General features: G+C 41.6%; 1 protein-coding gene across 3 annotated transcripts in view; it reads right to left on the bottom strand.

Moving 5' to 3' along the window:
* Positions 1-827: 827 nt before the first annotated feature.
* Positions 828-19,027, bottom strand: part of ALKBH3 (alkB homolog 3, alpha-ketoglutarate dependent dioxygenase) — a 36,088-nt gene continuing 17,888 nt past the window's right edge. The window contains exons 9-10 of one of the 3 annotated variants that reach the window (XM_061203270.1): positions 1,947-2,045; positions 828-1,188 (exon numbers count right to left, since the gene is read on the bottom strand). In XM_061203270.1, the coding sequence (XP_061059253.1) occupies positions 1,111-1,188; positions 1,947-2,045 (177 nt within the window). In that variant the 3' untranslated portion in view covers positions 828-1,110. The other 2 variants (XM_061203271.1, XM_061203273.1) reach the window with 2 other exon arrangements.

Below are 19,027 nucleotides of genomic sequence, written 5' to 3'. Positions count from 1 at the left end.
TCCGGTTTTCCCTGTCTTGGTTTGGAACTGGCGTGCTGCTCCTAAGTCAAGGGGTCAGGAAGACACGTGCTTTTATGATGCAACAAGGGGCAGTCGCTCTGTCTGCTCTGGGAACCCTGGTGACATCAGAGACTAAGCCTTTCATCTCGGGAACATGTGTAGAAGAAAACACTGAGTCAGAAGAAAGCCTTAGTCATAGGGCTACTGAACTCTAAAGTGAACAGGACTGTTAGGTGACTGAGTCTATTCCCTGTAGGACTGCTCCCGCTCCTATCTGGAGAGGGTTTAAATGACTCAAGTCATTCTCCAGGGGGAACTAATCTATGCAGAACAGCTGCCACTAGCAGGGCATCTGCTGCTCTTCAGCCAAAATTTCTCATGACATCACTCAATTCTTCCTCCCTTTGAGGGGACAGTTTTCTCTTGTATTTCAAGTAGTCCAGGTGGCTGCTTGGAGATGCACTGGAGGATACCACCTCTGCTCTTTATTCAGAGGCCTGTAACCTGTCTGAGCATATCCTGGGAAGATGGACAGGCAAGGAGACTCAGTTAAATAAAGTGCTCCCAGAATATGCAGCTTTGCATTATAACAGCACACAAGCCAAGATGTTCAGGAGTCAAGGCAGACTTCAACAAGGCTCTGTTTGGGTTTTAGCAGCTGTCTGCCTACGGAAGGCTCCAGAGTCACCGACTCATATTTATATCTCCACTTTGCTAAAGGCACAAGGAACAAACATGTGTGGATTTACCCCGGAGGCAAAGTCCATTCATATTTCTTCAAATGAAGCGGGAGAGGGCAGAAAAAAAACTGCTTATGGACAAAATCATCTGTGAACACAGCCACAGCAGTTTTTAATTTGCCTAAAGAAAATATGTGATTTCAAAACATGATTAGGGATTACTGTTCCCACAGTAAACATATTACAAACATGAACTGCAGGCTGTCATTTAATAGAACTCCAAGCTGGGAAGCAAATCCCATCCTCATCTTCCAAACAGCCACACCATGAGAGCAGCTGGACCAGTCTCCGGAAGTTTCTTCATGGTGGAAGGTTTGCTCAGCCTCAGCACAGCTTCCCTCTCCAAGACCTCACATCACCAGTGCGCCCCTCAAGGGTCAGGATAAACTGTCCGAAAGGTCAAGTTTATTCTTGGTTCTCTAGAGTGGTACTCCTTGGGCACTCGATGCTAAATGGAAATATGAATAACTCTGACATACACACACTTACACTTTTATTCCAAAGCAATTTAAAACTTATTTATGAGGACATCGACATGTTTCAATTTTATCTCCCTTCAATGAGCAGCAATAGCTCTTTTAAGTCTTGTGGAGAAAGGTCTTCTTCTCTGAAACAAGTCTCCACCACCACCCTCACTGTGATGTGTCAGCACCATCACAGGGAGACAGTTTCATTTTTTCTAAGTGTTGCTCTTCCTCTCAGCCTCCTGCCATTTTTCCAAAGCTCAAAAGAAAACACATAAATGGCTGAGATCACAGATAGGCATGAGATTCCCCTCTCATGCTAAGTGTTCTTAATTTGCACACCTTAAAAATGGCCTGGCCTAAGCTATGGAGCTGTGCAGCCCCATATGCTAGCCATTGGCTGCCTGAAGCTCTAAATTAATTAAAAATTCAGTTCTTCAGCACACTAGCCATATCTCAAGAGATCAACAGTCATGTGTATAGTGGCTACCACATTGGGCTACACAGATACAGAGTATTTCCATCATCACAAGAAGTTCTAGTGGACACCGCTGCTGTAGAGGGCCATTCTGACTGTCAGTAGAATCAAAACCCCTTGGAAATGATGTCAGTTTATTGCCTCTTGCTCATTATAAAAGCCACTTGCTTTTCACCACGTCTAATATAGAAAATAATAACCGTTAAGCCAGTCAGGAAACTGCCTCTACATGACAGCAAATCCACGTTACTTGCATGTTCTCACCTGCCAGTCTGCTTGGGTGGCTCCTTCCATGAGTAACAAGGTCCCGTGATCCAAGGGTATCTTCACTCTGTCCACATATGTGTAGTCTCCATTCTCTTCCTAGAAAACAGCATTCATTGCACTGAATTTTTTTGCTTGTGTGATCAAGATGCTTCAACAGAACATGACACTGGTCAAAGAAATGCCAGCCTCCACTCAGCCAGACCGCAGCGCTTCATTTACTGGTTCTGTCACTTGGCGGCTGACTGGCCTTAGGCAGGTTACTTCACCTCTCTGTCCCTGAATTTACTCACTCGTAAAATGAGGATGACGAGAGTACCTGCCACACAGGGCTGCTGTGAGCCTCAACTTACATATGTGTGAATTACTTGGAGACTGGTACGTATTAGGTACAGCATAACAGCTATTAGTATTAGTATTATCAGCATCCAAAGTGCAGAAAAGCACATTCTGGCCTATGAAGGAATTCAAAGTCATTTATACAATAATTCTTTACACCTGCCTTATTCTGTGCCCTGTGTTTTGACATAGTGTTAGGAGAATAGGCTTTCAAACAAGACATGGTGTGATGAATTTTGACCCCCCTTTCATAATTTATGCTAATTCACTAATTGGTACCTATGTTAAAACTAGTCACAACTCTTCCTATAGCTAGTTTGGTATTTTGGAGATATATTCTTGTTTCTTTCCAGAACAGTCAACAACAAGATTTTCTCAAAGAAGGGAGCTCTGCTGTGACCAGAACAGTGTTGCTAAACTGAGACTGGCTGTGTAAACCTTTGAGAATGGATCGCAACTCCTGAGCACCTAGGATACAAATGCCCGTATTTACATTGCCCCTTTCTTCCGGAGCTCAAAGTCAATTCACGTCCAACACCGTAATGAAGCCTCCCAGCACGGGCTGCAATATGGCCAACAGGTGGTGTCACTCCTCCTCCACCGCTGACAAAGGGGCACATTAAACAACTTCCTTGCTCACAGCAACAGAGAGCACGTCAAGAATTGAGACCGGGACAGACCCAAGTTTCCTGACTCCTTCACCTCCATTCTGGGCAGATTCGTCCATTCATCTGCTTCACTTCCAATGCAAGAGATTACATTTGGGTTACTACAGGATTAATTTCACTGCAATGCTGTGTTTATGTTTATTATTGTAGGGGTGCTTCTGAGAATGTAACTGTTTACAATGATTTCCCCCAGGAAAATCAAAACAAAATGAACTTTCATAAACAGTCGAGGTTCCAGTCCCCAGCCCTTGGCAGTGACTCTGTCAAGCACTGTCGTAACTTTATAAGCAGAAGATACAAGCAATGTTTGAAATAACTTTTGGTCCCAGTGATTGATTTTGTGTCTGCCACCTTTTGTCTTCCAGTAATAAGCAAGCACCAAAACATTTACCTCTGACCCCTCAGCCAACCAGTGGGAAGGTGACCCTGTCCTCAGGTAGCCCAGCTCCATCTCAGAAAAGCAAAAGGTTGCTCTCTGAAAAAAAGTATTCCAGACAGAGGAGACGTATGTTCTACTGAAGAAAAGATATCAGAAGGGATGCATCGTTCATGAGATCAGAGGGTCCAAGGCTCCTTGATTTAGGCTGTAAAGTCAGTTACCAGATCAAGGTTCAACACAGCTAGAAACAGAACTGTTGCTGCCCTCTATATAATCCAGAAGTACAACGGGGCCTTAATCTATAAACCAAGCACAGACACTAAGACAGGAGAGTGCAGTGGACAGGAAAGACACTTAACACAACAGGAAGAGAATCCTGAGATGAAGATCTCTTAGAACATTAAAACATTATTGGGATAACATTGTACCTCAACTACGCTTCAATTTAAAAAAAGAAAAAAAATACACTAAGGAGGAAAAGCATGTTCTAGGAAGAAGGAATTGTATGTGCAACAGCCCAGAGGCCAAGAAACCAAGCCCCATCCTGTGTACACAGGTCTGTGAGCCCAGGGAACAGGTGTAAGGAGTAATTTGGAGACGTTAGAAAAGTCAAGAGCCAGCATTTTCTAATCCAGTGCTGCTCTGCCAGAGCCACTGTAATAAAATGCAAATTTGATCTCAGAATTCCTCTCCCTTGCTTAAAATACTTTAATGACACCCCAAAGGCTTCAGGATGAAGTTCAAATCCATGAGCTTGGCACCCAAGGCTCTTGATGACCTGCCTGCTCCTTCTCTTTAGTTTCAGCTCCTACATCTCTCTCACGGGCACCCTGTGCTCCAAATAAATGGAACTACTTACAGTTTTCCAAACGTGAAAAAAAAAACAAACACCATTATTGGGGAGGAGGGAGTGCTAAGGCCAGTGTAAGAGAAGAGGGGAGCACTGTAATTCTACCTGGAAACATGAAGCAGGAATAGACCCAGCAAGTGAAAGAGAATTCCAAATGCAAGAGGGAAATATCAGCATGGACGGAAAGTGACGTTCAGCAGAGCCACATTTCCCTCACTGTTCCTAAGATCTGAGGTTTTCAAATGAGAGAAAGCCTCAGGTTGGTTTGAAACACTTTACATCCAGTATAACCATTAGTTGTACCAAAGAGCAAAAGAGGGTGAGCCTTCACTTGGCAGGGAGCTACTCTCATCAGTCCCTGAAGGGGACAGTGATACCAGGACACTCACAGCGAGAGGTGATGTCATTACTTTGCTGCTTGTTATTCATTCCTTCCAACACCCTTGGCTTAGGAAGTGCATTCCTAATTCATAGAAGGAGACAGAAAGGAGGGCAGGGGATTCTACCGAGGCAACACAGAGCTCACGAATGCTTCCTTCCCCTGAGACCAGAGCAGCAACAGACCAAAGAGCCACGCTTTAACTTAACCAAGATACACAGAGACTTTTTCCACTGAGGAAGCAGATAAAAGGCCAGAGGAGCTCACGTGGCTAAGCATAAGGGCCCAGTTGATAAATGGATAAGCGACAGTGGAAGCACAGTTCAGACTGTTTAGAGGAATGCACTCACAGCCATTAAGCATGGTTAAGTTACCCAAACACGGCTCTGTAACCCTTTTGATTTACTCAGGTCTTTCTTCAAAACAAAACAAAACACACCCATTAAAAAGCCATGGCTTAGGATAAAATTTTCCATTCCCGATCCCAGTCAAAAGAAACTTTTAGGGTCACAGTCAGTCTACAGGGTGGGTTTTGCTGTTGATAGTCTTGGTTTCCCACACACTTGAAACCTCACAAGTAGATGGAAAAAGCAAAAAAAAAAAATTTTTTTATATTAATGTTAATCAACATTCTCACTCCCTCCCCAACCATAGCCAATTCATTTGAATGCTTAATTATAATTTCCAGTGAATGCTAGGGTTTTCCAAAGTTCCACAACTCTCACCAAGATCTCAGCCTATTCAGTTTCCTTTAGAAAAATGTTCTTTAGGGACTTCCCTGGTGGTCCAGTGGTTAAGACTCCACACTCCCAGTGCAGGGGGCCAGGGTTCAATCCCTGGTCAGGGAACTAGATGCGACATGCCGCAACTAGGAGCCCGCATGCCGCAAATAAAAATCCCGCGTGCCACAACTAAGACCCGGCACAGCCAAATAAAGAAATATTTTTTTTAAAATGCTATTTAGGAAAAAAAAAGCCTGGGTGTATATTGTTATATCAGTACAAACCACCCAACAGATAAGAAATCTAAACATTTTTCTTTTCATTGGAAAGGAAACTTCACACTGTATGAGATCTATGTAGATTTTTCATGTAATTGCGCCTTTCTTGTCCTAAAAAAGGTGTCTTAGAAATTATAGGGTTGGCCAAAAAGTTCCTTTGGTTTTTAAGTAAAAATAAAAGACACTTTTCATTTTCACCAAGAACTTTATTGAACATATTCACCCTTTTGTTCCACTACCTTCTGCCATTTTCCAGGCAACTTCATAATTCCATCTTCCCAAAACTTTTAATCTTTTTGAGCAAAGAATTGTTCCAGGTGCCTTTTACAGTCTTCCAGGGAATTGAAATTTTTTCCATTAAGAGAATTTTGTAAAGACCGAAATAAATGGAAATCCGAAGGTGCAATGTCTGATGAATACGGCGGATGAATCAGAACTTCCCAGCCAAGCTGTAACAGTTTTCGCCTGGTCATCAAAGAAACATGTGGTCTCGCACTATCTTGATGGAAGAGTACGCATTCTCTGTTGACTAATTCTGGACACTTTTCGTCAAGTGCTGCTTTCAGTTGGTCTAACTGGGAGCAGTATATGTTGGAATTAATCACTTGGTTTTCCGGGGAGCTCATAATAGAGGACTCCCTTCCAATCCCACCATATACACAACATCACCTTCTTTGGACCAGCCTTTGGTGTGGTTGGCGGTGGTTCATTTTGCTCGCCCCACGATCTCTTCTGTTCCACATTATTGTACAGTATCCACTTTTCACTGCCCATCACAATTTGTTTTAAAAATGGAACATTTCCGTATGTTTAAGTAGAGAATCGCACGCGGAAATACGGTCGTTTTTTTCGCTTAACTTATGTGGAACCCAAACATAGAAGCAATGAACATAACCAAGCTGGTGCAAATGATTTTCCATGCTTGATTTGGATATTTTGAGTATGTCGGCTATCTCCCGCATGGTATAACGTTGATTGTTCTCAATTAACGTCTCGATTTGATTGCTATCAACTTCAACTGGTCTACCCGACCATGGAGCATCGTCCAGCAAGAAATCTCCAGCACGAAACTTCGAAAACCACTTTTGATACGTTCGATCAGTCACAGCACCTTCTCCATACACTGCATGAATATTTTTTTGTGTTTCAGTTGTGTTTTTACCTTTCTTAAAATAATAAAGCATAATATGCTGAAAATGCTTCCCCCCATCTTTAATATTAAAATGACTACACAAAAATTCACCAATTTTGATTTTTTTTTTTAATGCACACTGATATGACAGCTGTCACAATACAATCTAACAAAATTGTTTCAAATGAAGTTAAAGACAACTAAGCGCTACTAGAGCCACCTTATGGAAAAAAACGAACGAACCTTTTGGCCAAGCCAATACAAACATCAGTGCTTGAAAATCATCATTGGCATAGTTTTTTTTCCTACTATAAAAGTAACGTAAGTTCACTAGAGTAACTGACACACTTGTAATTACCTGTTCAATGTCTGCTTTCTTGATCTCTGATAACAAACTCCATGAGGGGAGGGCTATGCTGTCTTTCCCTTTTGAAATACGCTCAATGCCTATCACACATATCAATAAATATGTCCTGAATGACTGAGGAAAAGCACCAAGAAAATATAGAAATCACCTTTAATCCCATCATCCAGAATTCATATAACACATACACAGGGAATATTCTACACATACAATCGTGCACTCATTTTTAACATTGTATTGTGAGCATTTTCTACATCTTAGATGTAATGTATTTTTAAAATATGGCTGTATAATATTCCTTTGTATGAACACATCCTTCCTCCTTAAAACTCACAAATTATTTTTTGACCACCTACATATGTTAGGCACTACGCTAGTGCTAAGGATATAGCAGTTAGGTACACATGGTTGGAAACAGAGATTTTAATATACCAGTAATACTTTAAAAAAAAAAAAAGAAAGGAAAGAAAAACCTACTGCAAGTAGATCTTGGGCTAAACATCTCTGAGTATATTTCTAGGATATATTCTTTAAAGTGGAATAACTGGATCTAAGGGTATGAACTTGAAGGCACTTTGATTTATACATCAAACTGCTTTAAGAAGGTTGTGGCAATTTATAATTCCAGCGAGAAAATGTGACAGCACCTGCCTTCTGAGCGCATCACCAGTATGGAACATTATCAATCGGCAAAAAAAATTAGGGAAAAATGGCAATTCATTCTTCAAACATAGAGTTCTTTAATTACTAACCAAGTTCACCGTTTTTTCACATGGCTATTTGCTGTTTGCATTTCTTCTACTGTAAACTCTGTTCGTGTCTTTTGTCCATCGTTCTATGGGGTGTTAATGTTTTTCTTATTGATCTGTAACCATGTATAGTAAGATATTTTCCCTTTGTTATACTTTCTATAAATATTTTTCTCATTTGCTATTTGCCTTTTAACTGCGTTTATGATATTTAACACAGAATAGCTCAAAAAGTTTTGCAGTCAACTCTACTGATCTTTCTTTGGCTCTCCTTCATGGTTTTCCCCCATCTTCAGGAAACTTAAATATACAACCGCATTTCCTTTCAATTAAAAAAAAAGTCTATATTTTTTAGATTTAACTCTAATCCACCTAGAGTTGGCTCCCCACTTCCCTGCCCCAAGTGTCTTTTCATAACAATTTCCAGGTACTTAAACCAAGGCATCCTGCTAGACTTTCTGGACACGATCAACCATGGTGTACGCTGCTAAAGTACCAGGCATGTTAGGGAGCATTTGTACCCAGTCGTGCTAATTCTCACCACAACCCTGTAAGGGACGTGATATTCTCCTTTGTATTATAAGCAAAGGAAGCTGGAGGGAAAGTACGTTTCTAAGGCAAAGGGCTGGCTAGAGGCAGGTAGGCAAGTATTTGAACTTAGATCTGCCTAGCTCTAAAGCCCGTATTTTTTCCACCTTGCTGTCTCTCCAAAGTTCTCTCTCTTTTTTCTGAAATCCTGTAATTATTTCCTATCTGAATTATATGGCACCCTGACTATACTGTAAGGGTCACAAACATCAGCAAGTAGCATAAACAAGGGGCGTGGGCCAGGTGCAACACAGTGGGGCGTGGGGACCATGGAGAACTAGAGAGCACAGGGCCTGCATGCAGGTGGGAGCCACTCTGCAGCTCCCTCACTGTTCCCCTGGAGTTGCCCAATCTTCTGGGTTTTCCAGGGAAACTGATAACGGGATTTTTATATGAAATCTCCTGAGTTATAAATTTTGGCAACTAACTCAGTTTCTTTAAAAACCCTGGGAAGTATATAAACAAAACAAGTCTGAGGACCAGTTTCCGCTTAAGAGCTGCCCAATTGAGCCGCTGGTGGACCCCTCACATGACTCCTTCTTTTATGCCCATGTCTTGTCATCCTGTGTAAGCTCCCAAGCAAGGCCACACGTTATCTGCCAGCCTTCTTTGATGCCCCTTTGCCATTCCACATGGTAGTGCCTGAAACAAAGCTCAGGACATATATGCTGCTTCAAGTATCATATTCTTAATCTCAGTGATCCCAACGCAATCAGAAAAGGCCATGGACGCAAAATATGCTTCCAAATTAATGATCTTAGTCAACAGTGAGACATCTGGTTTTCCAAGTCATCTCTGATCTCCTAGGTGAGCTACTTACTAGAAATTTTTCCATCTTTTTACTAAGAAGATGCTTATAAAAACAAAACACAAATGAGCAGAAAGGTCCAACAAAACAAAGTAGAAGCCCACTACCTGTTTCTCATTTCCCAAACTCACAGGAAGCACCCGACATGCACTAACTATTATTAGTTTCTTCATTGGAGGCATCAGGAAAGGCTTCGAGGCTACAGTGGGCCCTTGAAGCCTGGACAGGACTCAAGTTAATGAGAAGGTGGAGAGCATGCCTAAGGAGCAAAGACATAGTTCAGCAGAATAGTGCAATCGCACAGGGAACAGTGAGACACCAAAGTCGGTGGGGCATAGATTATGTAAAGATTTGACAGTCTGGCTGAGGAGTTGACATTTACGATTTGTTCCAGCAGGAGCAAATAAAGACTTTTGAGTTGGAAAACAAAGTGATGAGAGCAGTGAGCTCAATCTTGGCTCTCTGCTCCTCTTTCTCTATTCTTTTGCCCTGAATTGATAATGGTGCAATTCCATAGCTTTACATACTATCTAGATTATTAGTTTCAATTCAGTTCAACAAATAATTGTCTGTGCAATGTGGAGCAAGTGATGGAACACGGTGCCTCAGCCACCTCACCTGTACCATGGGGATAACAGCACTATCAACTTGACAAGATTACTGGAGGCTGCATGTAAAGCACTTAGAACAAAGCCAGGCACAGAGTCAGTACTATACCTTTGTTATTGATCACCATCCCTTTACTGTTGTTCTTGTTGTTGTTATCCTGACAATTCCCAAATGATACCTCTAGCACAGACCTGTCACGTGAAGCCCAGACTTCATAGCCAATGTCCTACTTTACATCTGGAAGTCTCAAGTATCTCAAACATACCATGTAGAAGAAGGAACTCTTGATTCCCTCTACAGACCCTCCCTAAATAAGAGCAAAATAAAATGCAAAACCCCTGCTCCTTCTCCCTCTGAGTAAACAGCACCTCCATCCACCAACTGCTCAAGCCAGAAACCTGGTTCACCCTCCAAAACATACCTCAAATTCATTGACTTTGTTCTTCCCCACCCCACTGCCACCATCTGAGTCCAAATCAGCAGTCTCCCACTAAAAATACTGAAACAACCTTTTATTTAGTCTCCTACTCTTGCCTCTGCCTGAATTATTCTTCACACAGCAACCAGAGAGCTCTTTTAAAAATATAAACCAGAGCATGTCACAACCTCATTTATTCCCATTGCATTTAGAGTAAAATCTAAATTCAGAGCTCTAACCACAAGTTGTAATTATGTCTCTCCATTCATTTGATTATCTTCTAGCTCCTGTGACATCCATGAGGGCAGGGTCCATCTCTGCCACATTTACTGCTATATCCGCAAAGTTGAGCATAGTACCCGACACATAGTAGATACTCAATTAATATTTGCAAGCAGGAGCAGCAGGGGGGGGAGAGAGAGAGAAAAAAAATGAGCTGTTCCTGAAAATATCTGGCATCTGGATATCAGACAGAACTAGGGAGGAAAGATTAGAATTAAAGATATCAGGGTGGAAAAAGGTCATTTTAGTATTTTAGACGTGTGGTAAAAAGAGCCCGGAATGAAGCTGCTGTTAGAAGGATAAGTTTTTCAGACATTTCAAGAAAAGAACTAAGAAGATTTGGGAACTGAAACAATTAAAATGAGAGAATGGGAAGAACTGAAAATAACTTACAATGTAAACCTGACCAAGAGAATAGTGACATCATGAACATAAACGGCCTTATAGGTGGGTGAAACTGGGGAGTTTTCTGAGAGAACAACAATAAATCTAATTTTATAATTTCAGGTTAGACGTCACATGCTGTTATAAGTGGAAATGTCTCGTGAACATGTACAAAGTGATGACTAGAACCTGAGATAAAAGTCAAAGCTGGAAATAAGATCCAGAAGTTGCTCCACCAAAGAAGAAATGGTTGAAGCCATAAGAACAAATGAAATCCCATTTATTTACTTATTCAACAAAATACCGCCCCCCCCGACACACACACACACACACACACACACAGTGCTAAATGCTGGCACGTAATGATAAACAAGACAGAAGTGGACCTTGCCTATACAGCATTTACAATCTACTGCTAGCTCATAATTTCCTAAAAAGTAATGTAGACAAAGATAACAGAATCGAAGACAATCTTGAATATCCATATTTAAGGGGCGTAAAGGGAAAAAAACCTCAAAGGAGGCAGAGAAGTAGCAATGAGAAAAGTGTGAGAATAGCTAAGATAATATAATATTTCAGAAGCCAATAAGAGAAAGAAAAGGCAGCTAACAGATGGCTAAGTTTCAGGCAGAGAGGTGCTGGACACTGGTGACCAACGTTACAAAGAAGAGGAGAATGATGACTGAGAAAAGGCCAGAGTACTCGCTCTTTAGGACAGTGGTATAGTATATTAGCAGTGTGGTGGGATGGAGCTAGAGAGCAGGTGTTCCAAAAGTAAGTTAAGTTGTAGGCAAGGGAAACTGCAGATAGAGACAACTTATCCCAGAATCCGTGCTTCAAAATCAAGAAAAAACCAAGATGTTAGAGTGCCTGCAGAATCAAGCAAAGGGTTTTCTCAAGATGGTAACAGATAGAATAGGAATTTCCCTAGCTCTCCAGTCCAAGAATCAGATACATGGTAGAGCTGCTTGACAAGTATGGTCAAGGCTTTTTTGCAAACTGAAATGATATTTGAAAACTAAATGCCAGCATGTGCTACAGCTACTTAGCCTGCTGGAGCCAAGTGGCCCTTTAATTGCCCTACCTCCCAACCTATGGCCATGCCAAAATGTTCCCCTCTCCTCTTTTTTAATCATTTCTCTCCAGCTTGTTTTCCCAATCAAATTGTGGTGTTGCTTTGCCCTTGAGAACCTGGCTGGCTTCTAGATGGCTTCATCGATCATCAAAGCTTGCAGCTATATTTGGACAGAAAAGTTGTTCCTACAGCGCTGATGTAAGAACACAGCTGGACTTTTTGTTCATAGTGGTAATGTATCTTTTAAATCTGACATAAATAAAACTTATTAGTTATGGAAATTATGGAGACAGAATAAAGCTAGGACCCCACAAAGTCATCTCTACAGTTAGTCTGCTGACTCAAACAAACCACGCTTGCAAAGATGGCATCCTCAACATCAATCCGAAAAACATTACTTTAGAAAAAGAAGCAGCTGTTTCTGAAATAAGATCTGCTAAAGGAAGAGGCTAGCTGGAAAAACATAGATTTGAAATGACCGAGGTTATCTGTTCAAAACAGTTTTGAGCTCGCTTGTCACACACAAATCTTTGGGTTTTTATCAAACTCTTTTCCTGACTTTTGACATGGATTTGGCATGGAAGGTTCTAGCGATGTGAGGGAGAATACTAAGCACAAGGGACTGGCACGTGCAATCAATCATCCTATGCCGGGCGAACCCAGTGATTGTAAAAGGCAAATGCAGTTTACAGTGAAACACCTCCCGACAGCGTTTGTTGTTCAGATTTGTTGTTGATATAGTATCGGCGGTGGGGTGGGGGTCAGAAGTTACTGAATTTAAGCAAAAACAAGCTTGGCTTTACACTGACTGTTACAGTCATTCTAGCCACACTGAATGTGCCTTAATGTAATGAAGATGCCATTCTTGGTGATATAATGTTTCCAAGAAATGCAACTTAAAGGAACTGCTATTTTGAAAGAGCTTCCACTCAACACTGTAGCACCAGAAATAAACACTCTCCTTCCTCGAAGAGCATACAGAACAAATTCCATGAAGCCTGACATCCAGCTGACCCCAGTCACCAGCAAAAGTGCAGGGTTCTCCAGTCATCCATTAAATCAGAACATTCATTCCCAAACCATTCCGGGACATAACCTGATCAGACATAATCTCCCACACCCACCCCTACACCCTTCCACTGTGTCCGCTGGAATTCTCATTCAGTGATGAGCAAACACCCCCCTAGATCCTCAACCTCATGTGCTCTGAAGGTTCCCTCTACTTCCTTGTCCTAATCAAGAACTAGGTCTCTCCAGAAGATTCCAAATTCCCTGAAACTCTCTCTCCTGTGGAAGCTGATCACGTCTCTCATATCTGTAGAGCCAGGGGATACTCCTTATTAACACTTTCAGACCATTATTCCCATGCCTCTCTTAAAAATACCTGCTCCTCTGAGCTCCTGTCATTAAAGCTGTCCACCTCCCTTCTTCTCTGCCTTGGTCCCAGGAAGTATAACAACCTCCTAATTGGTCTCCTGGCTTCCCCTCTTGCTCCTATCTAGCCCAAGCTCCACGCAGTAGCAACTGACCTTGTAAAATTTCAATCGGAACATGTCACTCTCCTGCTTAACACATTTCAATGGCTTCTTGATGTACTTAAAATAAAATCCGCTCCTTCCTGAGGCTCACGAGCCTCCGCATGCTCTGGCGCTGCCCCACTCCTCCCACCTCATCACTTGCTACTCTCCTCGCTTGCTCACTCTGCTCCACTGTGGGGCCTTCTCCTCCTTCCTCAAACTCACTAAGCTCTTTTCTGCCTCAGCTAAGCAGTCATCCACCATGAAAATATGGCTTATGAAAGATGGAAAAATTACCAGAAGGCTTAGGAACAGTTTTTTAGAGTATGGCAAAGTGGAGGGAAAAAAACTCTACCATTGGGACAACATTTAAAAAACAGTCTGCAAGCAGACCCCATACCTAATTGGGGCACACAGAAACTTGACGAATCACTTTGGAAAAGGTTGTTCTCCCAAGACTAAAAGTACTATCGGTGGCAATACGAAACTGGGAGGCTCTCTGCAAAAATTAATTATTCCCAGTGGCAGTCAGGACATGGATTCTAGCCTGAGACAAGGCCCCAAGGAAGCAAATGATGATTCCAACTCCCAAAAGATCTCGTGTCGGTAGAGAATTCAGGTCCTACCAGGACTATTTATCTTTATCTGCTTAAACATGCACAAATTAATTTCCCACTCACTCACTCATGCTCTCCAAACCACTGCATGACCCTACAGCTAGGAGCTCAAAAACTCAGTCACCCTTCCTGACCCACAGGACACTTTACCCTCTCAGAGTCTCCTTTGTACTCCCTCAATGAATGCCATTCGCAGTCCAAGGCAAACTTGGAGGTTGGCTGTTCATTTTCTTTTTCAATTTCCACATCTGAAAGTCACCGTAGCAACCACCATTTATAACAGCTTAAAAATTCACTGATTACTGCAACAACTTTCATAGTGCCTTTCACGGGAAAACTTCTCTATTACTCCCATAAAGTAGCTCCCAATTATCATCCCCATTTACAAAAAAGGAGTAAGTATAAATGAGGCAGATAAGTGCTTTTTACAAACATCAGTAACAGAAATAGGAAACAAAACCAGATTTTCTAAACTTCATTAGGGAATGTATTAAAAAGATGATGGTTATCAACAATTTCTTTCAGGTAGGTCTTGTAATTTCTCAGAACAGATGCTGTAATCAGAAGATGGACTAATGAGAAGTGTGGATGCCCGGAAGAGCCTCAGCAGGGGTTCTGGCTGAGGTGGCAGTTCAGTCACCACTCCATGAAATACTACACAGTCCAGTTCATCCAATTTTCAAACGTAAGCTAGTCAGTTTATATTATTTTGGATTCCAATATCCTCACTTCTTCCACAGTCCTGGAAAAATATTGGTATTTATGATCAAACTGACCTTTTCATACTCCACTCTTCCCAGTAGTGTGTAAAAAACCAATTAGCAAGGGAGGTACTAGGAACCCAAACGCACTGGGAACTCTCAGAACCTCTACCATTACAAGTGGTTTTACAACCATCTCTTTTGGTGATATGAACAGAGTTCACATCCTTCAGAAGGTGCTAGAGAGAGGAATGGTTAGAGAAATGTCCAACTGGCCTCAACTCAATCACCTCAAGATGGACAGAAGCCCCTCACGTTTTCAGGATTCAGCTGACGAAGGACAGAGCTTATGCATGGGTAATTTTCTACAAAACAAGGCTTTTGGTATCCAAACCTTCAGTGCATCACAAACTTCCTATTATCTAATACCCACACCCCCCAACTCAGCCATCACTGTTTCTATGGTAACCGACAGAGGAAATAGCAGCCTGCCAAATGGCTTTTGTAGTTCCTTTCCAGCTTGTTTTTCAGTACAGAATTAAAACTATACTGGGAAAAGAACCAGACTAATCTTTACAACAGGGACATGATGCAGTTTGAAAAGTACAACTGGGTTTGGGACACGAGCGTAGAAAAGCTTTAATGAGCCCAGCTTGGGAGAATAAAAAAAGGTTCTTGGGGCTTCCCTGGTGGCGCAGTGGTTAAGAATCCACCTGCCAATGCAGGGGACATGGGTTCGAGCCCTGGTCCAGGAAGATCCCACATGCCACGGAGCAACTAAGCCCGTGCGCCACAACTACTGAGCCTGCGCTCTAGAGCCTGGAAGCCACAACTACTGAAGCCCGCGCTCCGCAACAAAAGAAGCCGCCACAATGAGAAGCCCGCGCACCGCAACGAAGAGTAGCCCCCGCTCGCTGCAACTAGAGAAAGCCCTTGCGCAGCAACGAAGACCCAATGCAGCCCAAAAATAACTGATTCACTTTGTTATAAAGCAGAAACTAACACACCATTGTAAAGCAGTTATACTCCAATAAGATGTTAAAAAAAAAAAAAAGGTTCTTGGTTTCTAAAAAATGTCTACTGAGGTATATTTGGAAAGCTTTACTTTTGTCTTAAGACAGTGTATCCTGACATTGGCCTGAAGATGGATATGATGCTATTCATTCAGGTTCAACTGAATTAACAAAAGAAGGGATGGGGTGAATGGAAGAGCAAGTCTACTATGCCCCCAAGTACCTTATTATCATTAAAGGAAGTGGTAACTGACTCTAAAATCAACATGAATGAGCAGGAGTTGACAAACCTGGACTAGAGGACAGGGAAACAAGGATCGGCATCTTGGAGGCGTGAATGTTTAATCCCAGGGGTGACGCATGCATGAAGCTGCCTGAGCCAACTGCATGAATCAGAGGGGCACTGATGCTTAGGAAACAAAGGTCTCCTTACCATCTCAGCACAGCGAGAAATTGTTAGAGGTGCAATGTGTGGAACTGGGGCAGCTTTCAGAAGATCAGCAGCTACAGAGAACTACTACTTAAGGTGCCAGACTGCAAAACAAACAGCTGCTGCAGGGGTGGAGGAGTTTGAATGTTAAAAAAAAAAGGCTAATTCTCTTTGAAAGTGGCCCCAAACAGATGCTTTTCTGTCTCAAAACTGCATATTTGAATGAAGTACAGGCAATCTCACGATTCCTCTATGTCAGCTTTAGGTGAGAAACTTTGACTCAAGTCAAGCAGGTATTACCTTCTTCTCCTCTGATAGTTTAAAACTAACTGAATTTTGAAAGAGATGCCCTCCCACAACCTCTAGCACACTCCAAATGTCTTGATGACAGACATGAAAATTACAGTCTATAGTGGCATAGCGAGACAGGTTCCTAGGAGCTACAGAAAGTCAAGACTCCTACAAATTCCACACAGAAGACTAATTTATACTTTCTATTTTATGCTTTTACTTTGAGTTGTACAATATGAATCATAAGCCATGTTCTCAAAGCTATCACCACAGTTGAGAAAGAAAAGTAGACTGATTTGCAATAAACTTTTCCTTTCAATCCTTCAGAAAAGGGATCATTATCCTGTGATAAAGATGATGTACTCTAAGATACATTTCCAAAGATGTCAACTCAAAGAAAGGCTTCTGCACTTCGAGTTTAGCTAGATTTGTGGAGCCCAAGATTTTTTAAATCTGTTAAAGAAACTTGAAGAAATCCTTCCAAAAGTTTAAACCTGGGTTTTGATTATCCAAGAACGGACTTTACGGGTTCTGGAGGAAAAAAGTAATTTTTAAACTGTATTCACTAATGTATGATTATAATTTCCCATCTTAAACAAAAGCCAGATTTGAAGGAATACACAACTGCATCAAATTCAATCATAGTTAAGACTATGCTGGAAGCCAAAACTTATTAGAGTCAGTAACCTGACATACTGACACATTTATATTTCTTCCCAAATCTGTTTCCTCAGCCAACTTTGTTTCAGACAAATTTTCTTACTTATCAGATCTGTAGTTTCACCAAATCAGCTACCATAGTTATAGTGCAGATTCCCCTGCTACTAGTGGACAATTAAAGGGACTTAACCACATTTTCAGTGTTTCATGGCCTGTGCTTTCACTCATGTTCACCAAAATAGACTCTAAGAAGCCTTGAGAAGACAATGTTTCAGTAAGTATGGTCAGTGTCCCTCTTACACAGAGATTTTGTTCCAAATGGTTGCCCTCAGAAACAATGCTAAGTAGTAGTTACATTTTCCATCCACACACGAACCTATAACATAACTGAATTATATTACCAAGAAATAGCTCTTGATCACCATGAATACGTTTTTATATGAGAAAATGAAGACCTTCAGCTGCCTAGAGGGGAAAAGGAATAGCGGTATTCTGGGCACCGGAACACTGTTAACGCTTAATAGTTGGAAACTGCTGGTACAGCAAAATTAATTATCCAGAAAGCATGCTTTGGGAATTTTTAAGCTTAAAATCTATAAACAGGCCAAAAATGTTTTTAAAAAGGGACGATGGTGGTGGTGGTGAATGTACGTGTACAGAGAAGCAGTAACTGAATACTTAAATACTTGGCAACAAAGAAAATAAGAGCAAAGACTCGGAGACTCGGATTACACCAAAGATTATATTGGACACACTACAGCTTGTTTTCCAATCAGAAAGCTGGACGGATAACTCTGGGAGGGAGGCAGAGCACTAGCATGGGCCAGATCAGGAGCTCCAGGAGGGGAAAGATGACTTCACCTTACCTATCCATTGCTATAGCCCCAGCTCCCAGGACCATGCCTGGCAAAACATTTGTGTTCTATATGCCTGGCTTGAGAAGAGGGTCTGAAGTTTAAAATGAGACACGTGGTGTTTCTCCACTATTCATACAACAGGAGACTTATTAAGGGCGGGATGAATTCTTCACATGTGTGAACTTGGGATTTAACTGAGTGGAAGCCTACATATGAAAGCGTAACCATACCTTGCTTCTCAGGTGGTACTCCCTGGTACATGAGAAGGCTGACTGCCAATGAAACCGTGAAGGCTATTCAAAGTGCTCAGGGAGCAAGTTCACTCAGTAAGTCACTGGCAACTGACAATCCCCCACTAACACAGACTAAAGTTTCTGTGCAAACAAAAGCAAAGAAAACCCAGTCAACAGAAAATATACCAATGAAAGGTGCTTAATGGCATAAATGCAAAACAACACAATATGCTTCAAAATCCCATGCTTGGAAACCCAAATACATGTCAGAAAAACAGCCCAAAGAAGTATATCTGATGCAGAACAGACACAAGCACTGACTGCCTGATAATTATGTGGTCTAGATTAGGTCATACTCAAAACACAGCCTTGTAGGCCTTCCATACTGACTGGGTCTGGTTTAATGTTATAAACAAAATGACTGGGAACCTCGGTTAGAAAAAAAACACAAATCCTGGAAATAAGATAATTTGGTAGAGATTTGCTCTTTTCTTAGAGTTTCTACTATCGTTCTATCTACCTTAGTCCTAAAGTTCTATACTTTTTGATTTAAAAACACTAACAGCCCTCATATCCCTCAAATGTCTTGTAATATAGGTAAGAGCTGGGCTGGACAACTAAAGTTATTCTACAGTTTAGCCACTGCTTGTCTGATAACCTGGCTTGAATTTCCTCTCTGAAAGAGTTACAGAGCCATCTGGATTTCAGGAACAGGGTAAGAAGGCAATGAGGATACAT

This window comes from Eubalaena glacialis, chromosome 10, assembly GCF_028564815.1.
Source record: "Eubalaena glacialis isolate mEubGla1 chromosome 10, mEubGla1.1.hap2.+ XY, whole genome shotgun sequence".
Lineage (NCBI taxonomy): Eukaryota > Metazoa > Chordata > Mammalia > Artiodactyla > Balaenidae > Eubalaena > Eubalaena glacialis.
The sequence above is the reverse complement of the archived record's forward strand: the minus strand, read 5'-3'. Positions and strand labels throughout refer to the sequence as shown.